The 26777-nt window shown below is 43.9% G+C and overlaps 1 protein-coding gene across 2 annotated transcripts in view; it reads left to right on the forward strand.

The window, feature by feature from the left end:
* The window catches only part of Arhgap26 (Rho GTPase activating protein 26), a 382948-nt gene that overhangs the window by 345818 nt on the left and 10353 nt on the right, over window positions 1-26777 (forward strand). The window contains exon 21 of one of the 2 annotated variants that reach the window (XM_051163712.1): window positions 22292-22402. The exons of the other annotated variant lie outside the window; for it this stretch is intronic. Coding sequence (XP_051019669.1) covers window positions 22292-22402 — 111 coding nt within the window. The remainder of the gene's footprint in view (window positions 1-22291; window positions 22403-26777) is intronic. 2 annotated transcript variants of the gene reach the window in all.

Here is a 26777-nt window from a genome sequence, read left to right on the forward strand (position 1 = left end):
TCATACCTTCTGAATCTAATCGCAGTACCCGGACATAATGATAAAAATATTCGTTTGCTAAACACATAAGATGCACTGAAGAGATTTCTTGACCATTCTCTCAAGAGGGGGTTTCTGACTCCCTACTTAGGAGATGGCTCCATCTGTAACGTAAGGTGTTTTATTTTATTTTTAAACTCTTAAACACTTCACATTTCTAGCAATGTCCCAGATTCAAGAAATTGTTTATCACTCCACAGTGCCTTCTGTCTGCACATAGATTGAAATCTAACTCTTCCTCAAGGCTTGTTTCATCAGCCCAGCTTACCTTACTTAACCTTCTGTGGCCACCTCCTTTGCTCGTCAGGCTCCTGTGTTACGTGTCTGTCTACAAATGCAGTTCATTCTTGCCTCTGTGCCTTGGCTGCTGTGAAAGGTGCCTTGCAGTCTGCGTTCTGCAGCCTGCCCTGCACCTGCTGACCCTCACATGTCACCATCTGCCACATGGTTTCCTCAGAGCACTTTCCTACCTGGCAATTTATTGCCTCATTTTACCGTACTGAGAGCCTATCAGAGAAAGAGCTGCCCTGCCTTAGGCATTACAGGATTTCTAGCATCTTGGGTAAGGCCTGGCTCTGATACCTTAGGAAGACTTGTTAGATGAATCCCTTAAAAAATAATAAAATTGGAGCCAGGCATGGTGGCGCACGCCTTTAATCCCAGCACTGGGGAGGCAGAGGCAGGTGGATCTCTGTGAGTTCAAGGCCAGCCTTGTCTACAAAGCAAGTCCAGGACAGCCAGGGCTACACAGAGAAACCTTGTCTCGAAAAACAACAGAAAATTAACAATAATAATAATAATGATAATAATAATAATAATAATAATAATAATAATAATAATAATAATAATAATAATAATCTATTGATAAGCTAAGAATTCCAAAGCCTGTCATGCACAGAGGATGTTCAAGGTCATGTCTTACTCATCTTATGCAACTGGTCTAGGAAATAATTCACATAGCGTTGAGCTTTATATACTTATAGTGAAATTTCCACCCTATCCTACATAAAAAAGTAAATATTTTGTTCTGCACAGGGTAGCAACTCTTGTGTAGTCGCTGTGTTATTAGCATTCTGTTCTCCAGATCAGGTCATGGGTAGATTGTTACTTCCAAACTAGTTGTCATTGATTGTGCAGGCCTCCCACCACTGCATAGCACAGGTTCTTTGGAAAGTCGGTGGTGCCTGTTGGTCAGAGTCCTTCCAGCACTGGGCTTGGCTGTGTTTGTTGACTGTTTGAATCCAGCATTCTGGCAGCAGACTGGCTGCTCTAGCTTTAGAGTTATTCTTCTGCTGACTTGTGTAATTTACAAGTGACCAGGAAAAAAAGTCCTTCCCTAGGTAAGGCCTGTGGGGGAATTTGAAGGTTTTCTTGGTGGCAATATAACCTTTCAAAAGATATGTAAACACATGGCTGTGACAAGTATTCACAGAGGTGAAGGGTAAGAGGCAGTAGACTGGCACAGCCCCAGCGAGGGTTTTCTATGATTACCTAGAATGCCAATTTCATGAATGACAGACTTTTCTATGATGTGACCTGCTTACTGGGCCTACTGTGGGGAAGTGGATGATGGAATGGGCCGAGCGGCCCACCTTATAAGGGGCCCTCAGAAAATGCTAGCTATGACTACTAGCTACACCGTGAGGGCAGCTCAGCGCCTGGTCTGGAGCACATGAAGTCCTACGTTGTCGTGATTTACCATAGTAGTCTGCCCTGTCTTGAGCAGTAGCAAAACTCTCCCATAATCCAGAGTCTGCCAGGGAGCAGCTTGTTGACTCAATTGACTCTCAGAAATTCGTTTCTGAGCTCTTCTCTGCCCACATGTACCGTGACTTACCCAGAAAGCAGCTGCTGTTCTCCCCAGTGGAAATTCCCCCAGGCTCCCCTAGGAGGCCACTCCCTGGTTCTGGTTTGGGTGAAAATGTACAGGGAAGTGGCTTCCTGTACCAAGTTCTCATTGTCCATGGTAGGTCTGTAAATAATAATCCGTGGCAGTCTTCCTGTTCCTCACAGTGTTTCAGTAGCCTCTCGAGTTTTACAGGTAGAATATAGGGCAGAAAGATAGTAGATAGAAGGACTATTAAGCTTTAATGAAGTTTTTTAAATGCTTTTACTTTTATTATTTTGTGGGATGGGGAACACATGTGGCTGGAATACAAGTGGAGGTCAGAGAGTAACCTCCATGAGTTTTTTATTATCTTCCACCACACGTGTCCTCGTGATGGAACTCAGGTGTTCAGCCTTCATAGGCAGTGCCTCTACCCTCTGAGCTACCTCACAGGGCTCTTTGTGAAGTTTTTAAGGTAGATCCTTCTATTTCCCTTTATTCATGGCTTGAAAGTCTCTTTGTCTATGGCTAGAGAGACACTTTCTAGTAAGATGGTAAGGTATTGAGATTTTGGAAGTTTCCCAGAGGAAAGGGGGTTAAAGAAAGGCAGTGCTTGTGGGCCCATGCTGACAGTCTGAGTATTACATTATCTGTCTCAGCAAATACCTTGGACCATGTCCATCTGTCACTGCAGAGACAACGTTGGCCACTCAGGAGTGATTTGCCAAGTCTGAGATGCCAGCTGTCCTCTCCTGCCTGCTGTGGGTAGGGAATGCTTTATAACCAGCTAAAGTAGTCAGTGCAGAGGCACAGGCCACAACGCAAATCACTTTTATCTCTTCTCTCTTGCCTTTAAAAGAAAATGAGCAAGGAAGGAAAGAACGTGCCCCATTGGTTCCATGGCCTGTGGGGGATGTTTGACCTCTCATGTGTGCCCAGCCTTGCAGCTGGAGGGGCAGAGGCCGTGTGTGCGTGCATAGGCAGCATGTGGCCCGAGCATACATGAGCTTATTCATCCCCTTGCCTCTGTTCAGGGTTCACGTGTGCTTTGCTGACTTGCTCACTGGAGGAAGCTGTTCATTCTCAGTTCAGAGTTGGTACTCTATACCATTCAATACTACAGAAATTCAGAGAAATTCCATCTGAGAACTCAGATTTATTTTGGAGGACTGCTGCAGCTCCAGACTCGATCTGCTCATTTTTATCTGAACTGTCGTAATGGGTTTCTCTCACAAGAGCAGCAGAATCCATACACCTGAGAAATAGGGAGGAGGGAAGAGGAGGGGTGGACAGGGATGAGGCCAAGTTGCTCCACTGTGACCAAGATTCTAGATCAGCAAGACCTTTCCTGGGAACAGTGTGTGGGGGCAGCGTTACTGAAAGCCACAGGCCTTCCTCTGACTTAGCTCTTGTTCCTCTGCTTTCTGTCATATGGAGATAGTGAAAGATCTCCACAAAGGCAAATAGGTTGTCATTATTTATAAGAGGAAGGGGAAGAGGAAGGTTTTACACAGTGAATTATAAAACAACTGATTGCTGATTATTGACATGAGGTAGTTTATATTAAATTTATATTATGGGGATAGCATAATAAAATATGCAAAACACATATGGATACCTATGTATATAAAAATAATCAAAATAGTCTTCAGCATGTTGGTGAGTGGGCATTTTGATAACTTGTTTGTTTTGGGTTGTGCCTATTATTGCTTCCTCATTTGTGCATTAAGCTTGGATTTCATTTGTAGCTAAAAATCAACCTTTTCTCTATATTTTGCATAAATGTGTATACACACGTATTTCTGCATTTAAAGGGTATAATGAACACCTTTTTAAAAACAAAAAAAGGTGACAGAAAAGTAAAAAGAGTCACCTTGTTTTGGCTGTTTGCATTAAAAGAACTCTTGAGTCCTTCCTCCTTACCTGTACTTTGGAAAAGTACATAGGACTGTATAGATACTAAAGTTTTTGATTCCTGTCCTTAAATGCCTATGTTATCAAATTCAGTAAGTAAGAATTGCTGTTTTTATGTCAGAGATGCTTTCTGTGTGCCAGTCTCTTCTGTGTTCCTATCTCTTGTTCATAAGATTTTTTTTTTCTGGCAAGGAAAGGGGTGAAGCAGAGTTCCAAGGCTACAAGCAGAGGTTAAAGCCTCTCAGCCACACTACATGTCTCAACGGAGCATGTTCCACCCCTTCCACTTTGAATCCACTGTGGCAAGTCTCTCACTGCATGTCCTCAAGGCTTGTCTTCCTCAGAGGAGCTGCCTTACTAAGGAACCAGCATTTAGTTTACTAGCAGACATGAGTTGAGAGCAAGGAGAATAGTGTGAAAGACTGGTGATCTGAGTTCAGTCCCCAAGACCCATTAAAGACAGAAGGAGAGAACTGACTTCAGAAAGTTGTCCTCTGATCTCCACATGTACATCATGGCACTCAGGCTTTGATGCACACATCACACAATGATGGGTGAGTGGGTGGGTGGGTGGGTAGGTGGACGGACGGGTGGATAGGTGAGTGGGCGAGTGGGTGGACGGGTGGATGAATGGATGGATAGGTTGGTAGATGGGTGGATGGATGGGTGGGTGGATGGGTGGGTGGATGAAAGAAAAGAAGTCTCAATCATGTATATGTTGAAAAGGCCACATCTGATAGCAACCTTCTTGCTAGGGGATCCTGAAGTGGTATAATAAGAGACAGAGAGTGTGTGCTATAGTCTTCCTTTACAGTCCTAGGTATGCATGGGAGTCCCACTTGAATGGCCTTACCTAATCCTTTCTCTTCCTAAAGAGCTCTACATACCCTAGTCAGATTAAGTTTCCACTCTCTTAATATCTCATAGCAGGGATTAAGTTTCAACACATGAATACTTGTAAGGTATATTTAACTCATGGCAAATTGAAAACTAAAAGTATTCCTAAAATAAAATTGCATATGTACCAAACACATGCAGACCTCTATTGTTAAAAGATACTGTTTAGGAAAGAAAAACGTATATTTATATAGCATTTATATTACTTTCAGGATTACAAATAATTAGCACCTGCTTCACTAATGCAAGGGGCTTGAGCATCTGTGGATTTTGGTATCTATGGGGGTCCTGGTCTCCATTTTCCTTAGTGGGAGTGCTTCTCAGGAAGCCCATCAAGGTGATACCACTGGCTTTTAAGTGAAGAAGTCAGTGGGACAGCAAGTACCACCTCCAGTGGGGAAAGAGGCTGGGCTTCAGATGAGCCTCCCTCTCACCATGGAATCGTAATCAGAATCCGAATTGGAGCTTTTGGTGTTCTCTATGGGGAGCTCTTTATAAATATGCAGTACCCAGCCTCCCTCTCCACATGGCTAAAGGGACAGTATACATCTGTGTTCTGTTTACATCAGTGCCTTAGGCATTATAGATGGTGCAGCTACCAAGTACCTTGTCCTTTCGCCTGATTTTCATTCCGAAACAGAGAATCGTCTTCTTACAGCGTCAAGCCAAGCATAACCTCACAACAGGTGCCATCTAGCAAACACTTGGTACATGGCAAGCCTTAACAGACTAAGCACGTTTGTATGTACAGTCTACTCCTTTCTCATCAGTCCCGGGGAGGGGGATAGGCATTATTAACGATGCCCATTTTGCAAGAGAGGAAAAGGAGGCACACATAAGTTAAGCAAATCCCCCGAGGCAATATGGGAACAAAGTGGCAGAACCAGTATTCAGAGTACTTACTACCTGAGGACCACCCAATCCCAGGACTCCCACACTGAACTGTTGAATCACTATCCTTAAAATATTCTTTTCATTTAGAAGTTTGTTTATCAAGTATGACAGGTATTCTCTGAATACAGACAACCCATCAGACTATTGAAAAGTTTCCAAACGCTTTTCTGTGTAATGTGTGTTTATGAGCTCACAGAACTGGGATTTTTGCCCGTTTCAGCAGATTCTGGGGCAATTCAAGTAAATTCCCTCAAAAGCTACTCTGTTTGTGCCCACCAGGCTTATTAGGTCAGCATGCAAAGGCATGAGCATCTACAGATGCTTCCCAGAGCAGCAGGGAGTGGGGTGCAGCATGTACAGGCCTACCTAACCCTCGCCTTACCCTCTGTAGAACCAAGCCAGTGGCAAGGAGTTGCACCCAGCCCAGTCCTGGCATGTGACAGTGCACCTTCTCGCCAGGGATAGCCGGTGGTTTAGAAGTGAGGCTTTGTGTCCCTGTTGTGTCTTGTCTCACCAAGACCTAGTTAGCTCTTGACCCTGATTCTCCTTTTCCATGGCCATGAGACCAAAGTCTCGGTAACTTTAAACCCTGGAAAGGGAAGTGGAAGTAATGTGTTCACAACACAGGGGCTCAAACTACCCCAACCCTTTATTCTTTTGACAAAATGGCAGATTAGCAATGAAAGTGTATTAATTTAATAGATAAGAAGCCTAGCATACTTTGTAGATCCAAAGGTTTATTCAACAAGTTCTTTTTTTTTTTTTTAATTTTGTTGTTTTCCAAATGTGCAAAGATTGAACCTGTTTCTCCATTTTTGCCAGCAGCCGTGGCATCTCCACTCTGTGTTTCTCATGTCAATTACCAGGGTTTGTGATTTGAAACCAACTTGGTAAGCCCTTTGCTGAGTAGCTCCTTAAAAACTGGCCTGGTCAAGGAGCCTCAAATGTTCAGTCTCTCAGGGGCCACAGCTGGATGAATGAACTTACGGTTGGGAATTTGGGGACACAGTCTGTCTGTCATGTGTAGCTTTGTCAAACAGGACTAGGTTGTGGAGCCTGACCCCAGAGCTGCCTTGGGACCACCTCTTGGCCTAGCCCCCACACTTGCCTTCTGGGTCTTTGTCTTTGTTGACCAACTTTCTGGCCTTGTTCTTCTGGTCGTCCTTGGGTGACACAGCGAAGTTTGGAGAGCAGCAAGAACCATGACAGCCTTACTGAGATGTCGAACCAAAAATAAAAATGTCAGTTTTTAAGGGACAGAATTGTACTAAGCAGATTTGGACACAGTAGAAACCTGGAGTTGCTGGCTGCTCTCTGTAGCTGTTCATCCTAACCAGGAGACAGAGAAATGATAGCAGAGTCACTGTACATTCCTGGGCCCCTGATGGCTTCCTTCAGCTGCTTGCTAGCATAAGACATAGTCATTTTGGAAAGGACGTTTTGTTGTCTTTCATTTATATAATTTGCTGTATTTATAGTTTCTAATATTCTTCCCTTGGAAGGATTTTTGCCAAGGGATTCCTTTTCCATTTCCATAGCTTTCAAGGGGAGTGACAGGGAGCCCTGGTACAGTCAGGATACCATTTTGTCCTGGTGAGTCTGGATGGCAACAGGAAAGGGCTGAGAGATGTATAGTGGGGTTGGCACTGTAGAAGACTTGTTCTCACCTTTGCTAGTAAATTGCCGTGATGAGTGGGATGTGGGGTGATAAAAGGGTAGCATAAGGTAAGGGAGTGGACCACCTGTGATGTCTGACCAGACATCGCATCCCCTTGTGAACGGGAGAGGCAGCAATCTGCAAAGGAAGGAATCTCCAGGCTGTTTGGTTGGTTGTTTGGGTCTGAGGCAATTTTTTTCCAAAAAGGAAGAAGCACCCCTCACCCCTTTTAAGGGCATAGAGAAAACATCACTGATGCAAGAGGCAAGCATTTGTTCCCCAGGCAGAATGGTGTTTTAGCTTTACCAGAAAGCAAGAGCTTGCAAGATAAGTCTATTTAGCTGTTAGCAGCTACAGCTGCGAACTCTGCCACAGCCAGGCCCTTTCCTACTGATCTCTATTTGATAGGCTTTCTTTTGAAATAAGACCTTGTCTATTAAGTCCACACAGTGGTCTGGGGCAAGACTCTATTCTAAAAAGATTGTGAGGGAAGGGAAAGGGAGCTGGCTTGGTTTTGGCCTCAGCTCAGGCAGTGCCCCCAAAGAAGCTACTCCTGATCACAGGATCCACAGCACTCCCTCTGCTCTCCATCCAGGCACCTGCTTCCACTCTGCCCTGACTGTAATTCCTTCTCTTAGCTTTCAATACCATCTAAATGAATCCTTTTTATTTTTGCTTATTTGCTTAAATTGTTTTTATATTTTTTGCTTAAATTATTTGCTTAAATTATTTTTATATTTGTATCACATGTGATAGTTGCTAAACTTATAAAATCACATTAATAATCAAAATATTCTCAGACAAAATTCTTTGGAGCAAATTATTTGGTTTTGTTTTGTTTTTGTTTTTAGAGACATGGTTTCTCTGTGTAGCCTTGGCTGTCATGGACTTGCTTTGCAGACCAGGCTGTCCCCAAACTCACACCAGTCTGCCTGCCCCTGCCTCCCTGAGTGCTGGGATTACAGGCATGCACTCCCACACCCACCTGTTGTTTCTGTTAACTTACTTATAAAGTTTATCTCTACCATAGCCATTTTATATTCAATACATCAAAAAACACATGAAACAGATTCTACAAGGACAGCTACATAAGGTGCACAATCTGGTATTTTTTTCCCATTTCCTACCTTCATGAGTGCTGTCCTTGAACATGAGTGCTTCGAGGGCAGAGGCAGCCAAGGTATCTTTTCTACTGGGTTCCTGAAACCTGCCAGAATACCTGCCTCAGAAAACCACCCAGGAATCGTGGGTAAATATTTACTATTAGGAAGTGAATAGAGCTCAGTCACAGGTCCCTCTCCAGGCTCTGAGTGGCTGAGGTTTTGCTGTACCTTCGGGGTACAGGAGGAAAACCCCGGGTTTATGATCAGAAGGTCTTCCTAATACAAGCTGTGCTGACTAAGGGATTTGCTGTCATGGTCAAATCCTTCACCAAGGAAGTAATTGTACCTTCGCCGAGTGCAGCTCAAGCAGACAGACAGCTGCTTTCTCATTTTTCTTATAACAGATGGCCCCACTGGACCTGCTTCTGAGGCTTTTGGAGGAGCTATCCTCTTAAAAAAAAAAACAAAAAAACCCAAAATGTATTTTTCATGTCTTCCAACACATGCTTCCTAAGTAAATCCAGGAGCCTTCAGTAGCTCCAGGGTAAGGTCAGAGTAGGAGACCACTGTAGGGGAACGTGCTTCCCTAGTGCCCAAGCAGCCGGGCCTGCTATCAGGAACACTGGAGGAGGCCCTGGGCTCTAGTTCTTCGAACACGGAGGTGAATTAAGGCATTTCCAGGAAACTTATAGAAGAAAACATGAAAGAAAAAATATTCTTTAGGAAAAGATTTTCTAGATATGACAACTGAAGTACCATGGCCTTTTAAAAGACACTTGAGAAAAGTTAAATGACAAGATAGAGGTGGGGAATCATATTTTCAGATATCGTCACTGATAAATAACTTGTGTCACAGTCTGTACAGTCTGTAAAGACTGTACACAGTCCTTAAAAATTTGTAAGGACACAGTAGGCTTTCTTACAATGCAGTATGATTTCAGCAATAAAGATGAATTGACTAGCATACATGCTACAACATGAACAAACCTCATAAGTACACTGTGAAATTAACAGTTTACAAAAGACAACACAAGATATGCCTGCTTTGTGAAATATCCAGTCAAGGCAAATCTGTAGACCTAAAATGTTGACCAGCATTTGTCCGTGGCTGGGAGAAGAACCTAACAGTTAATGACAGAACGGGCCTTAGTAGGATGAGAGAAATTTACACGGCTTCTCGATGGCTCTCAAGGTACACTGAAAACTGGAAAATTTCAAGGCATCTAAGTCACACACCAAAGGCTCTGTTTTTAGTTCTCCCAGGAGCAATAATATTCTATAACTGTTGATAGTTATTTTTCTGTATATAATATAGACAAATAATAAAATTAAGTTTAGAAAAATATGATGGTGAGCACTGCACCTTAGTTAAATAATCATTCTTCAAAATAGTTAAATAGGTTTTCAAAAAATGTATGTCACACTTTTACAAAAGTTTTTTTTTTTTTTAAGTGGGTTTGATGACTAAAATTTCCAAACTGTAAGCAGGGTGACACTGAGAGAGCCAAACTAATTTTAAATGGTACATGGGTGAACCTTATTCGCTTCAATAATAATGACATTTTATTTAGAAAAGGCAAGAGAAGAGGTGCATGTTTTGTTACAGAGATACATTTAAATAACTTAAAAATGTTATGGATTTAAAGCACACATGTTACAGCAGTCAGGTCCAAGTCATGGTACTGGACACACATGCGGGACCCAGGGTAATGGTGCATGCTATGCAGTGGGAAGAATGAAGCCACTGGTGACTGAAACTGAACATCAAAGCCCAGGAAGTCACCCAGCATTTCTGCCTCCCTTTACCTGCCAGGAAAATAAACCAGTGTGGGACTGGCATCGCATCATTTCTTGAGCAGACTCATCCTAGGATGGTAAACAAGTGGCCAGCTACAGAGCTGCTGTGGCCGACCGTGATGAGCAGCTCCCCTTGACCTCGCTTCATTCTGATTTCAGAATGGGAAGCTCCTCTGGCTGACAGTAGTCTGCCTCTTGGTCTCTGGTGGACACGTATTTCCTTTCACAAAATGTTTTGCTTTCAGTCTGTGGAGTCTTTTACTTTAATATAGTATTTGAATATTGCCAGTTCAAAGAGACTCATTACAGTGCACAAGAAGTTCAAAGACGATATAATAATGACAATACAAGACAGAGTCAAGACTGAGAGAAAAATATAGTCAAGGCTTAAGAGGAGAAAGATGCAACGCTTTGACTGCTTGAGATATCAAAGAAGCGCCAGGAAGGAGGTGGCATTTGAAGCATGCTTTGAATAACTGGGTAGGCAGTGACTGCCACACAGGCTGAAACGTTAGAAGGAGAAGCACGCGCACCAGCAGGAGTGAGGAGCTGGGAACTTAAAGCATGCCCAAGGCACATGTCAACTACAGCTGACGTGACAACAGAGACAGCAGCCTGAGGGTTCCTGGGCCAGATCCAGACAGGGTGGGGCTACAGCTTCTGCCTGTTTGCTTACTTTGTGGCTTGTGAGACTAGAACAAATTTCAGTGGTGTGCAGTTAACACTTTAAATGGCTATACAAGGTATCTACATAATATCCTCACATTTACTTACTGGTTTGCAATCTAAACAGTTTACTTCATGGTCCTTCAATGAAAGGTTTGGGAAGGCTTGTATGGTGGCTCGTGCCTGGGAGACTCGCTCGGTGCTTGGGGCCTGCAGTTAGGGGACTCAGGAATTCACGCACATTCTCAGCTCTATATCAAGTTCCAGGCCAACACAGACTGCATGAGATACATCTCAAAGGTAAGACTGGATGGAGGTAGAATGGGGGCAGGGTAGCTAATCCTAGCATTTAAGAGGACGAGAGTATCTCAAGTGCAAAGCCACAAGGCCAGCTTGGACTATATATAGCAAGACTCTGTAACACACACACACACACACACACACACACACACACACACACACACACACACACACACACACACACACACAGGGCTTAGGGTGATAGCTCAAGATAAGAGTGCTCACCTAGCATGTGTTAGGTCCTTAGTTCATGGAACAGGGGTGGAAGCACAAAAGTGGAGTAATAAAATGGCTTCTGGGTCCTTACTATGAGAGACTTTCAAATGAGGGAAACCTAGACAGATTGGCAGGTTGGGATGAGAGTTCTGAGTGTGCATTTTAAGAAGCTTCTGGGCATATCTAACCAATTGGATCCAGGAGCTCAAATCACTATTACTATGATTGCTTCTTATCCTCTCTTATTAGAACTTCGTTTGCCGTCAAATGTTTGCCATGAGATTATGAGAAAAGATGTTTCCCCTATTCCAATCTATTTAAGGTGTTAGATCCAGGAAGGGAGTGTCCAGACTTGTGCCCTGTGGATAGATGATGATCGGATGTGGCTTGTCTGTGGAACAGTCACTGTGCTGGTGGGGAGGGTCTTCTAAGTGAAGCAGGCACACATCTTGGGGTTGAGGATGACACAGAGATGGGGGAATGGCTCTGGAGGGGGGAATGAATGTTATCAAAACACTCTGCACAAAATTTTAAAAAATTAAAATAAATTAGTATTTTGTTTCCTGTGTTAATTTTTGCTTAGTAACAGATGGTCCAGAGTCAATTGCAGTCCACCAGAAACAGAAATGCTAAGTTTTTGAGATCATAATTAATACATTCTTGCTGTATTTACTTCCATTGACTTCTCCATGTTTGGAGTATAAAAACTAAAAGGGAATATAAAAATCATATTCCTTCCATTTGTTTTTATTCATATATGTTAAAACTCCCCCCGCTCTGCACGCCTTTAATGGAAAGGTGACTTGCTAGAAAATTGTTCAGATATTTTTACAGTCAAGTCAGTAAGTTCTTCAGAACCAAGGGAACAAGGGGCAGGAAGATAATAGTCCAGCGTCATTGCAGCCCAGATGTGCGCCTACTGCTGCGCCAGCCCTCTCGGGAAGCGAGGAGGCATGGGGCGTTGCTGCTGGACACTGGAGGGGGAGGGCCAGGCACTGAAGAGAGCAACAGCAGAGAAGAAGCTGGAGAAGCTTGAATTCAGAGCAAAGCAACTGTCCACATGTGTAGACTACTGAACAAACAGCAGAGTTCAAGGGGAGTCAGCTGTGCATTTAGAAAGAAGGAAAGAGAATTGGAGAGTGCTGTCCTTTTCATCCGAGATGGTCTCTCCTCACCTCTGTACCTTAGAAGCCTTGTGTGGTACCTGCGGCACAGTTACATGTATTTAACCCTCCTAGCCGTTGTCATTTGCAGAAACCCATTCCCATTGCTAGAAGCTCTGAACACAGAGAATTGTTTTAGGCTCCTTATTTTATCTTTACAGGATTACTGTAAAGCTGAAAACTCTGGGACCACCTCTGCTAATTTTAGATACCCTTTTGTTTTCACTAAGCAACATTCAGACTCATTAAAAAATTTCCCCTGTTCACCTCTGAGTAGTCCAAACAGGAAATCTTCCCTGAGAGTAGGCTGCATAGAAAGGTGCACCAGATGGCCAGGCCTCTCACTGTGCCTTCAACATATTGTTCAGCCTACTCAGAATGTGACATCAGAGACATCCTCCCTGACTTCCCCTTGCTGCAATAAAGAAAAAGGCTGTAGATTTATTGTAATAATTTGACAATAGATTGAAAAACATTCCTAGAGTAGTCACCATGAACTTTCAGTGAGGTGGGCAGGGAGGTCACTTTGTGTGCATAGAAGCTGCGCAGTAGGACTCTTAGTTGCACTTGATTGAAAAGATGTCGAATGGAATCAGCTGGGAGCCACCAATTAGGAATGCAATCCACATCACGGATTGGTGCCACAAAATCTAAACTATGCTTTGGCCTTATCAGACATCCTAAGGTGAACACTTTGGATGGCAGGCAATAATAGAAAACAATCTAAAATTATAAAGACTATGCTTGACTCCAGACAGGGGAACTTTGGACTTTCCGCTCAATTCTACTTAAAACATAAAGCTTATTTTAACACACACACACACACACACACACACACACACACACACACACACACACACACACCAGGTTGCCTCTAATTTCAGCACCCTTGGAGAATGGCGTTAATGTGACTGTCTGTGTTTTAAGCTACATCTAAAGCATACTTTATGGTGAAAAGGTGCATAAGACATGAGACCATGACTTACTATTATCATTCAGCACCCAGGCTACAAGCCCAGTGTCACCATTGTCTGTGCAGCTAGCCTTCTCTCTATCGCTGACCTTTCTCTCCAGAATGGTGAGCATAAACCTGATGTTTGCAGTAATCAATTCCTTGTTTTGATGTCTTTCTCCCCCTAAATGTAGTTGTCACTCTCTGTAAAGTAGCCAAACTGGCTGGTGTCCAGTCTTTGATCCTTAGCAAAACACAAGTTAAAGTTTCCTGAGAACTTCTTGTCACAGTATTTTCATCAGTTAATTAATGCACACCATGTTTTATGTGTAAGACCACTTCTTTAATATACTAGTGAATAACATACTCAGTGCTTTGTATCCATGCATGAATGAAGCTACCCTGAACACATGTTCTTTTGTGAGGCCCATCACAGCCTTAATGTGCTTAAGAACAGCAGAAAGCACTTAGTGGTGTGATGAAAGGTGGGGACATTTTAGAAAGTGCTGTTTTCAATAAAGAATACAAACACACACACACACCACACACGCACGCGCACGCGCACACACACACACACAGACACACACACACACACACACACACACACACACACACGGCTCAGTGGTTAAGAGCACTTCTTGCTCTTACCGAGAAGCCAGGTTCAGTTCCCAGCACCCACATGGTGGTTCATAACCATCCAGACCTCTAGGTCCGGGGGACCCAGCCCCTCTTCTAACCTTCCCTGATGACTAGGCACATATGTGATGCAAATACATGCATGCCTACAAAACACTCACACACATAAAATAAGAATAAATAAAAATGTTCAAGAATTACAAAGACATGGCACCCCACAGACCCTGAAAGGGCACTTACAGTGTGAAAGCTGCAGTGTGAAAGGCTGAGCTTTGCCTGGTTGGAGGACAGTCACAGCACACTTCTCTTAGGCAGGCACTCCAATTGTTTGCTTGTTTTGTCTTTTCAGTGTTAGAAGTAGACTGCAGAGAGCACATAAATTTGGAAATGGGGAATCCGGGAATAATGAGGATAGCATGTTTCCATAGCAGTATTTTATTAAAATGTCTTGGGGCCGAGTCTCTGTTGCTCTATAGTTTTAAGGCCGTTCATGTACACATGACTCATTCATCTTTGTTGTAATAGAATGCGCTGTTGTATCAGGACAAAATATTTTCCATTCTTCTCTGCCTGAAACTTGAAGGTTCCACTTTTTACTCTTCCAGATTAATTGTGCTGCACGTTCTAGGCAGAGGTGGTGTAGGGACAGCTTCAGATGCAGCTCCCCAGGAGCCATATACTTTATTTTTAGGCAGGATACTCGGTCCTCATTGGCCTGGAGCGCTCCAGATAAGTTAGGTTAGCTGGACTTTGGGCCCTATGGATCCCCTGTCTCTGCCTCACCAGCCTGTTACTTCAAGTGAATGCTCCATGTCCGGCATTTTCTGGGCATGGAACTCAAGTCCTTGTGCTTTCCAGTGCAGCCCTTTATCCCTGAGCCATCTCCTCAGTCCTGCTCTGCATGCCATTCTCCCATCTCTCTACCAGGGCATACACCTACACCGCCCTTTAGGGTACTCCCTGGAAATGTAGCTGCTGGATCATCTGTGACATCGTCGCCTTGCTCAGAATGGATGTAGCTATCTGTTTCTCTGTCTCCTTTCCATATGGCAAACACTAGTATTCTCAGTATTTGATGGCCACCTTAAGTCTCTGCTCAGGTTTCTTCCCCCTTTCCCACCCAATGCCTTTTTGGTATTAATGGTAGTTCTTCATGCAGTCTAGCTATGAGTGTCACATTTATCTACGTGTCACAGACCCATAGACCTTTCTCCTATCTTTTCATGTTATCTTTTAATGAAAACACACTTGTTTGGGTTTTATCAGTGGGTGGGGATTAGGATTATCTTTATTTTTGTTCTTGTTCTGAAACAGTGTCATATTGGCATTGAACTCTTTACATAGCCCAGGCTGGCCTGTATTCACAATCCTCCTGCCTCAGCCTCTCAAGCACTGGGATTACAGGCACCTGTCTCCATACCTGGCTCAAAGTTACTGTTTTAATACAGTCAAGCACACCTGTATTTTCCCTTGCAGTTCTCTATTGGATGGACCCAACCCTGATTTTTATCTTCTATAGCCTTTATTTTTTGCCTTTGGTGTTAAGATCTCTAGTCTACCTGGAAATCATTTGACTTGTATGGTGTGAGATAGGAGGTCTGGTGTCATTAGCTGTCCAATTATTCTAGTACTATTTATAAGAGGACACTTCACATTATTTTATTTTAGAGAACTAATGTGCAAATGCTACATTTGCATCATTCTTCCCTCCTGCTTGCAAACTTTCTTTTAAGAACCATGTTTATACTCCCTGACATCAGAATAATTGCTATAACTCACTGTAGAACAGAAGATTTAATCCACTAGCACTGTGCCTTTTCTTTTTTCATGAATTTTGTTCTTCAAGTAAAAATGTTCATTAATAGACAATGACAGTTTTCCTATTTCAGCTTAAGACAGCAATAAGTCAATTAAAGGAGGCATCAGGACTTCTTAGTAGCCATTCAAATAGTTTGTAATAGCCAATGTTAAACTCTCACAGTGCTCCCTCCAAAAAAAGAGACATGCTTAAGGCATCCTACAAATAGCATTATAACTCATGAATTTTCTTTGATTGAAAGAACAAATACATTTAATTTTAGGAACCAGTTTTGATGTACTTGAGTGTGTGATTAAGAAACAGGAAAGACTGAGGTAACTGTGTGTTGTGTACCACATGCACAACTGAAGCATGGGGTGGGGGATAGACCAGCACCTTGGGTTCCTTCCATTGAGGGCTCTCTTTGTAGTGAGTGAGTGAACTAGGACTCTTGTCCAGGCATCTCATATAATTGAGAGTTCCTCTGTCTGATTTATTTCTGTACTGTTCACCTGAGAAGACTCACACTGTTCGCTGAGAGAACCTTTAGGACAATAGGCACCCTCTGCTAAGATTGTCGGTTTTCTTTAAACCCTGGAATTACTCACTATTCCCATCCACACCATCAGAGTCCAAAATGGATTAGAAACTTATCCTTCAGAATTATTTAAACTGGAAACCAGAATAGCTGTTGTGAAATAGTAAAATATTTTAGTGCAAATTATTAGAAAAGTGTTTTTGAAAGCTACTGCCCATAATTGTTAAGACCTTAAGGGAATTTTGGCAACTAACTTCATTAAAACAAGGAACAGCTCTGTAATTATCAGAATTTAAAAGTATATAAAGCATAATGGATGAGAAGAAAGAATCTGTATAAATACACAGACACACTTATAAGTCAAGAAAGAATACAGAATAAGGCTCGGCATATCCCCCCCCCCCCCTTTTCTTTTTCCTACTTGTAAAGTTGAGAACACATTTTTGCGAGTTCCTAAAGGTAGGCATGACATAGTTTCTATTATAAAAAGTTGAGTAAGGACACACATGAAGGAATCTTTTCAGTTTTCATGTGATTTTAATTTTATTTCAGTACCATTTGCTCTGATCCACTATTACCATCCTGCTGACCAGTGCTCCTTCCTGCCCTGTGTGCCCAAGTGGCTTTTAATTTTACCCTTTTTCTTTTTATGATATTCTAAGTCAAATCACAAAGGGATGTTTTCAAGGGAAGAGGCACTCACTCGCTGATCTGGAATTACTTTACCTAGAATGCTTTTGGTTTTCCATCCCCATATTGGGTAGAGGATAAGGAACGCTTCCCTCTGGCTTAAATGGTTCACATCTCAATTCCAAGTCTGAAGGAAGGAGAAAACATTCAGATCAGTCCTGGCCCAGGCCTGAACTATAGCCATGTAGGTTACAATCACTGGGCCACTTCTGACAGAGGCATAAATGTAAGTTTTATGTCTCCTCCACAGTGTGATGGTAGCTCACAGCCTTTGGTCCCTCCTCATTCCTTCTATTCACTCTCTAAGAGTTCTGGGCTAGCTGAACACTCACCACTCCCATTTCCCTTGATGCAGCCCCACCATCAGAGAAGGTGTCCAGTGCCCCTAGGTGTGGTTGTCCACCTGTCCCTGTGCTTGTGTCTTTTCCTCACTTCTTAGCCTAATGCCATTTGGAGAATTAAGTATAGCTTCCATGTAGAGGCAGAACACAGTGAGGAAATCATACTCATTTGTACTTCCCTGGAAATGACAGGAAAGGTGGGGGGGGGGTCTAAGCTAATCTTCAGTGAAAGCAACCAGTCTAGTCTTTGGACATGACAGCGTTCGAGTTGTTGGAGTGCACTCACTGGAGAGTTTTGGAAAAGCTGTTTGGCAGGATGACCCCTAAGAAAAGATCCTAACCTTTTACCCACTGAGGTTACTTCCAGGAATTTATGCTAAGGAAACAATTGGTGACACACAGGCAATGATCCTGTATAAGGATGTGAGGGAGATACTGTTTATACTAGCTAAAGGTGGACAGAAACCTGGATAGACACACAGAGAGAATGGCTACAGAAATGAGTCATACATACAATAAATGCCCCATAGCCACTGAAAAAGGTACCAAAGCCTATTAAGTAATATTGGAAAGTCTTATAGCGAGTAACTTAAAAAAACAAAACAAAACAAAAAACCCCACAATCCAGCCTGATAGCCATGTATACAATACTGTGCTGATCCCAAAAGACAGAAGTGGTTACCAGTTATAAGTGGTTACCAGTTGTGTAAATTATATATAACTTCATTGCTTTTTTTGTTTTAAGTATATTTCCATTTTTATACAAACCCATAATTTAGTTATAAGGATTTGGAAAGGTTAACTTTCTTCCCTGTCTATCTCATGTGGATTGAATCCAGGGCCTTGCTTATCCCAGATAGACATCCTGTGGCCTACATCCTCACCCAAAATAAACTTCCTTTTTATTAGTTAGCTTATGTCTCCAATAAGAGTACCCAAGCTCTATCATGGTAGTGTGAAGACCTGAAAGGGTCAGCTGCATCTCTCTTGGCACGGGGAGCATACCCGAGTAGCACTGTTCACAGCACGGCAAGCGTGTTCTGGCCGGTGCATCACCCCAGTGAGTCACCACAGAAGGGTGTCGAGCTGATGACATTACTACACACTGTACTTGAACTATCAGCTGAAACCTCACATGGTGCCAAGCCTTCAGCTTATCTTCATAAACCGTTCCTCTCGCACTGTGTGGAATGTCAAAGGAACTGCCTAGGCAGACAACTCCTTTTGATGACACTATGAGCCAGCACACTACAGCTGATGCAAGCCTTCCAATTGGATGCAAACCAGCCCAGCAAATATGTTCCTTCCTTGCTAGAGTTAAAGCTGTTACTGCTGTGGTTGGGCCTTGATGAAGGCTTGGCAAGACTCCAGGAACATTTAGGTGAAAAATGTGCTGGGGTATTCAACTGGGAAATACCCAGCTGGGCTGAAGGGTGTAAGAAGCAGTTGTAGGGGCCATCTGTTAAAATTGTAGTTAGAAAGTCATTTCCTCCCATTTTAACCTCAACTGTTTGTTATGGTTGGCTTTGTTAGTGGGAAAAGAATCGAGGACTTCTTATTGGAGGTTTTAGGGAACAGAGGTGAAATTGACCGTTTTCTATTAGCCTGATTTTTTTGGAATTGTTATGGTATGAGAATGTTTGTTGATGTTAATTTTTATCATTTTAATAAGTAACCTTTAACTAGTCACTGCTATAGTAAAGAGGAAATTGATGGTTATATACATAGGGGCCGCCGCCGCCGCCGCCACCACCACCACCACCACCACCACCATCATCATCATCATCATCATCATCATCATCCCTGCTCATCTCCAGGCTCTTCTATGTTGTATGAATTCCATCAAAACTGAAAGTGTCTCAGTGTCTCTTACATGATTACTTCTATGTATACAACCCTTCTACAGTTATAAGCACTCCAGTATATAAAAGTATGACCTGGAATTGTTGATAGGGACATTTATGATGTGTCTCTGAAGTACAAATTGAAAGGCATAGTTGCTTTAGTAGTTGAAAACATCATAAAAAGTACTGTGGAGGGTGCTTTTTATTATCACATGCGCGCCAGCACAGTGGTAATAGATTTTAAATTGTGGTCATTTCATAGCAAATAAATGTTATTGCTGTGACTAAGACAAGCAAATAAAATGCTGTTGGACATTAAAAAGAGCAGTTAATATTATGGTAGTCGACATGGGATGTGAAGAGTCACTCCTTACAACAGTTATGAGGCCCTGCATTCCAACCTCACCCCAAGATAGTTTCAGCCATGTTTTCCTGGCCAGGGACTGCTGGGATATCTGAGGATGTGGGACAACATTCAGAACCCCATATTGTATTCCCAGATGATACTTCCCTTACGGATGAGATAGTAAGCTAGAGGCATTTCCTCAATAAAGTCATTTTAAACTATTTGTAGATCCTTTTGAATTGTCCTGTGGCATGTCCACAGGAACAGATTAGGACAGGCCTCTGAGCCCAAGTTGTTCCCTTAACCCTCCCTTGGTACCATTTAGTTTTCTGGTTTTGGCCATGATTCAAGAGTCCTTTCCAGGCCTTTCTGACTGGCACAGTATGTAGTGGGACAGAGTGAGGCTGGAGGAAGCATGGCCTTAGTAATCAGCACAGTACTAAGGAAGATGGCACAGCCTAGGGGGTGTGCAGCTGTTCCTGGAAACAAAGTGCGAGTCACCAGGGGTCGATGCTGAACTCATAGCAGGAGTCACTGACCTCCCACCAAAGATTCTTACTGTGTCAGTTGTTGGTTTTCTTTTTAACCTGTTGAATCTTGTCAAGTGTGCTTTCAGCTCCTCGAGGCCAGGAACTTTGACAAATTGTACTTACTGTCTTGCTCATTCTGGGTGTTCATCAGTGAGTCTTAGATGGATTGAAGAAATGTTAATTTTATCTTTTCCCTTTGTATGAATCCCATCTACTGCATGAGTCCATCCGACGGGACACTGGAGGCAGGACTAGGGGGTCTACTGGAATTACTGTGTTGAGTCTAAGTCCCCTGCACATGTAAGTTACTAAAGGAAACCCATAAACCAGGGGTTAAGATAATAGCTAACATTGTGGCTAGGTCTGTTAAGAAGCTTTTTGTGTCCTAGGGGAACAGAGTAAGGCCAGCTTTCCCAGGGACAGAACCCTCGCAATGAGAGGCCAGGCTTTTGGTCAGGGTATTGGGTGAATCTTGGCCCTGTCCCTTAAAGGCTGGCGAGCCTCACGACTATAGCCCGGGGCATCACATCTGTGAAGTGGAAATTCCATCAGTGCCTGTCTGTGGGCTTGTTGAGTGCCCACTAGTGCATGTACCAGTTATCTCTTTAGTGCTTGGAGAAATTATATAGGCAATTTGGCTACAGCAAAGGAACAAAGCTTCCTCATGGGATGCATAGTCTAGAGATACGGTATTCATGATGGCGTTTAATGAGCATTTCATCAGATTCATTGAAGGATATGAACTTCACCCAGTTTTCTCTAAATGCTGCCACAGGTCTTCATGGCATAGCATTATGTATACATATACATGTACACGCACGCACACGTACACACACACACACGCACACACGTACTCTTTTTTTTATTTATTCATATTACATCTCAGTGGTTATCCCATCCCTTGTATCCTCCCATTCTTCCCTCCCTCCCATTTTCCCCTTACTCCCCTCCCCTATGACTGTGACTGAGGGGGACTTCCTCCCCCTTTATATGCTCATAGGGTATCAAGTCTCTTCTTGGTAGCCTGCTATCCTTCCTCTGAGTGCCACCAGGTCTCCCCATCCAAGGGACGTGGTCAAATATGAGGCACCAGCACACACACATACTCTTGCTAACGTCCCATCTATGACTGTCCTTCAGTACTGGCTCCTATCCATCTCACCTCATAAAGAGCTTTGTCTGAACAGTCCAGCACGAGCTAAAATTGAAGGCTAGTTAGGCTTCCTGTCCTCTCAGCCATCTGTATTTTCACTTTCTGTGACATAACATGATTTTTACCTAGGTGCTAAGGCATTTGTATAACTTGCAGAAATAAATCAAATGGCCAACATGGCTAATTAAAATCTACAAACCAGATTATGGTGAGTAATTTCAACCTTTCTTCTCCAAATCTTTGGTCAGCTGCCCATCAAATAATAAAATGAACAAATCTGAGGTTCTGGTTCCTTTTTTAAAAGTTCTCTTTTCACTGAACCTATTCTTTGAGCATCAAAATCCACAAAAAGAAAGGTGGAAGGCCTAGCCAGCACACCTTCAGGGAGCTGCACACAGCCATAAGTGCCGACTCTGGATGCTGTGTGTCCATCCTGCCTCTGTCCCGTAGCATGTTCCTAATGCACACTCAGATCTCCAATGGCACACAGCCCACATAGTTAAAAATGTAAACAGGAAATTGTTTTCTGGCAAAATGGCCTTTGTGGCCCAGAAAAATTGTCATTTCTGCTGAGACATAACTTTAAAGCACACAACAGTGAAGGTTAAAGGCTGACTGAAAATGAACTCAATCAACGTGTAACAGAGCAGGTATCAGAACACATGGATACCGATTTATGTATGTGGTTTTAGTGTGTGCTTACCAATGGCCAGTGGTACGGCAGATAATGGAGAAGCTCAGCTCAGCCAGAAAGCAGTTGCAAGATGGGCCAAAGAGCCATGTCTGTGCATCGAGACATCAGGGAAAATACGTTTCTTGAAAATGCAGAGGACCGATGTGGAGTACGGAGGATCCACGGCATGCCTCTGGACTTTGGTGTTCCCATGTTCTGCTCCAGCAGCCTGTCATTTGGCCTCCCATGAGCCTCCTGTGCTCCCATTGTGGTTTCCCTGTGTGCTGATGAGCTGTCCGGTTGTTGTGTCTTGCAGCCCCCCGAATCCAAGCCCAACTTCACCCCTGTCGCCGTCATGGCCCATGTTCTCGGCGCCATCCAGCCCTATGCCCACCTCATCCACGTCCAGCGACTCATCCCCCATCAGGTCTGTTGCAGGGCTCGTTTGGTTTTCTGTTGCTGCTGTTGTTCTCTCATTGGCTTGGTCCTCTCTTCATGCAGTGTTCAGCCTCCTCGTCAACTTTGTTCCCTGCCATCCAAACCTGCACTTGCTTTTTGACAGGCCAGAAGAAGCAGTTTATGAAGACTCAAGGTAAAACTACGGATGGGGACTGACCTGTCCCCATTTATGCAGAGCTGCTCAGGGACATGGGGGCCTCCTCTGCTCTCCTGTGATTCCATCCTAAGAAACCAAGCCAAGAAGCACAAAATGCATGACCTTGCATGGCGTTCTTAGCACCCTTTCTAACCCTTTACCCACATTTCTGAATTAATCTCTGGTGCCTAGATTTTGGGAACAGCGGTCTCCAAAGGTAGCACTCGTGTTGTGAATGGTTTTCTGAATCATCTGGTCCCTCTGTATTTTGGTAGAAGATAATATTCTAGGGAGCAATGTTGAGACATACACTTCCTTTCCTTCTCACATTTTTATCAGGTAGTATCTGGCAACATTTGCTGGTGGGTTGGACTAATAGTTCTGAACCCTCGCACCTAGTTGCTGAGACCAGATGCCTTGAGTGAGAGACAAATACAACACAGAATAAAAGACTGAGATCCGAAGCACTTGCTTTTATAAACTGCTCAGGCATTCCACCTCCCTACCCACCAAGAACTCCAGAAATCTTCTGGCCTCCCAGCCCACTTGTGTCTCTGTAGGTCATGAACCCTGAATACTCATGGGAACAGACACCACTTTTTTTTTTTTTTTTTTTTTTTTTTTTGAGTGGCTTGACCTAGTTCTTCTCCCAGAGGGCCATGCTGCAGTCCTGTCTTGCAGGGCGCCACAGCTAAGTGCCACAGGTTTGCTCTTGAGCTCTTTGTAGAATAGCAGCTCTTTAGATCCAGGGAGGGAAGGAACAAGGACAACGTGCAGAGTTCCTCTGCTGTTCAGGGCCCTCTCTGAGCATCTCTCAGATGTAGCCTCTGCCTTCAGCAAGCCCCAAACAGAGTCCAGGTAAAGCATCATGGGCATTCTTGGCCTTGGCGGGACTTCCGCACCTGCCTTTTCTGCTAGCAGTGGGCTCATCAGACAGGCTTGCCTAATTTATAAAGCTGACCCTCACAGTTTAGAAAAGACGTGCTGTCTGTATATGTAGGCACACAGCTTTATTCCCATGTGGGCATTTTTACATCTATTGTGTCATTCTATCCTCATGTGAGAATGAGAAGAAAATGGTTCAAGCCATATTGTGGGAAAAAAAATGCTCACTTCACTAAATGGGAGAAGTAGAAATTCTTGCCGTCTGCCCAGCATTTTCACTCTAATGACCTGGGCAGCCTCCATTAAATTCCTGTGCCACCCCAGGCCTCTGCTCTGCCGGGTGAGACGTGACTTTCCCCCTAGCCTGTTCCTGGATGATGGGAGAGAAGGTTCTGCTCTGTCTTCTTTTTCTTCTCACCCCATAAATAAAGTAAAAATTAGGTCCTGTTTCTCTAACACTTTAGCTTTTTATGAATTACATTTTAGGCAACTAGTAGGCACTTCAGGAGACATTTGTTTTCTAGCATACCAGAAAGCATATGGGTTGTCCCAGTTAGGTCACTCACTGACCCATGAGGACCTGGAGCATAACAACTATGATGGCTCCCCATTAAATAGTCTTGGGCTGGCCTACAAGCAAGTAAATGACTACTCAGTACTGCCCCCTCTGGCCTCTGTTAGAAATGCACCATTATGAAGATGTCCCACAATCCTTTAGGAATCTGTCATTTTTGAAATAGGCAAGCCACAGTAGGGCTTGAAATCGAATATCACTGAGTTGCATGTTTATGCTGAGGTAAGTGCAGATCAGGACCCTGCTGGGGAGACAGCCCACTACTAGAGCAGACATGGGTTATGGTCCCTAACTGCTGTTAAAGTGTCTAGCCAAGAGGTGGGGGCGTGTACCCAGTTCCTGTCTTGTCACCTCTCCCCAAATTGACTAAAAGAACATAAAACTTCAAAATTCCTTCCTTTGGCAACACTCTTAACAACAGATTCTGAATGAGGCCTGATTAGGGGTGCTGGAAACCTGTGGGAATGGCTTCCTCTCTCCACTCAAGCCATTTTCTGAGCTGCTTGCTTCAAGCTGAGAAGTAGAGGTGTCTCTTGCAGCACAGAAGAGCGTGGCCACTGGAGGAGCCCCCCTTTAATACTTTCTTTTTCTACTTGCCCCTCTACTTCCCAAGGAGCCCCCACATCAGACCCCTAATTTGCACCTGGGGCCAGGGAGCTGCCTTACTGATCACTTCAAGCTGGCCCCTCCTCCAGGAGCATGCACCACGGAGTGGGTTGTCATTCTGCAAGCTTGCAAGGGCATTTGAGGGAAATTCCTCTGAGTGTTTTCCTGGCCTCGTTCCATGCTCAGAGGCAAAAATTAAAAGTGAACTAGCAGAAGGCTCCAGAGTTGTTCATGCCCTTGAAGGCCCAGCCCAGAGCTGAAGTGTGCTGTGATGGGGGCTGCCCAGACCTCCCCAGGCTGCGTCCAGCTGCAGAGAAGGGAGGGAGCCAGGCAACCCCATGGGGTGCCTTCAGCCAGACCCAGAGCTTCCCATCTCAAACGTTAGCACAGGAATGCCTGCTTGGGTAGGAACCTTTACCTAGACAATTCAGAGGGAGCTGTCAGCCTAGAGCAATGAGAGACTTTTAACAAGACATGACTCTCCCAGTCAGAGCTGCCAGATCCTCAAGGCAAATAAGCACACAACCTGCTCAGTTAAATTTGAATTAGGGATAAAACAAAACAAAACATTTCTTAGTGTGTGTATGTCTTACAGAAATACACTAAAGAAGGAGTCATTCCATACAGGAAATTCCAATTTGACCAGGTGTGCTTTACTTTCTCTGGTGACCTTACTTCTGCCCTTTAAAAGCATGCCCTCTGGGACTGGAGATGCAGATTAGTAGAGGGTGCTTGCCTAGACTATCCATGGCACCCTGAGTTAGATACCCAAGCACTACAAGTGGGCGTGTTTGTGTGTGTGTGTGTGTGTGTGTGTGTGTGTGTAGGAAGGGTGTGTTTATGTACATCATTAGGCAGTTGGGGAAGGATCTTCCCATGGATTGCCAGGTTACCTGTTAGAGGAAAACAGACTCTCTCATGACCTTCATCTTTTAATACACAGTTTTCTTGGCATTCCGTTATTGAATTGCAAAATTTTAATATTTGTGGAAAGTTAATCCCTTCAAATAATAACTATGGGTGTTAGAGACCACAGCCTCTGCTTTCCACCTGCCAAACAGTCCTGCTGGTTTCCTGGGTGGCCCCTGTTCTGTTCCCTTACCTTTATTTAATGAGACTAATAAGTAACCTCTAGGAAAACCCATCCAGAGAAGCCTTGCCTTCCCTAGTCTCTATACCATGCCCACCTACACTGCTCTGTCCTCAGAGGCAGGTCGGCCTCCGTATGATCAGGACTGTGGCTTTACGGCCTGGATTTTCCCTCTACCCTGCATGTTGTGCAAGGCTCCACATGCTTGTCAGTATAATGCCTGGCTGCTTAGCACCTTCCACAGCCTCCTAGCTGTTCTCCACCCCGTGGTCAGGGCAGGACATAGGGAGAGGAGTACACTTTTTGTCCACTGTGAAAAGCTGCACACTGATTTCTGGGTCCTTCCTAGCTAACATACGGGTTTATTACTTAATGAGATTAGGTTAGAAAAGCTGTTTTCCAGCTGGAACTGATGAAACCCTAAGGCTTCTCTCCTTCACCCCCAGTGTCCCAGGATTCTTTTCTTCTGCTTCCCCAGTTCTGCCCTGCACAGGAGTATCCCTTGGCTATTGGAAAAGCAAAGCAGACAATAATAAACTGTTATTTACCTGGCAATGCAACCTGGATAACCATTGGTTCTGCTCACCGTACTGTGTAGCAGACTCCTTCAATTGTCTGTTTTCAGTTCCCATGGCCCCACTAGAAGGAATGGACCCACTCGGGTTTCCATTATCTCTGACTGTCCCTGCCAAAGAGAAGCTGCACCTGGAATCCCAAAGCAGTAGCAGTTCAGAACACCCGGGGTGCTCTGCCTCATCTGAGAGCAGAGCCTCTCAGCCACTAGAAACCAGTGCACACTGGGAGCTTCCCATGCCTCTCAGATTGTCGGCAAATTAAATGCCACATGCCTCTTGACCAATTTCTTAAGCCACAGGTCCTCCTGGGTTTTTGAAATTGTGCTTCTGAGTCCCAGAGTGTACTCCCTCAGATGACTTGGAGAAAGTCACTTGTGGCAAATAAAGAGGAGCCTTCTGACAGTTAGATGTCATTCTGACCCATGAAAAGGCTACAAGCTGCTGAGAATAACTGGGTGCCAAAAGTCAAGCTTGACA

Source organism: Acomys russatus, chromosome 20 (assembly GCF_903995435.1).
Source record: "Acomys russatus chromosome 20, mAcoRus1.1, whole genome shotgun sequence".
In the NCBI taxonomy this organism is placed as follows: Eukaryota; Metazoa; Chordata; class Mammalia; order Rodentia; family Muridae; genus Acomys; species Acomys russatus.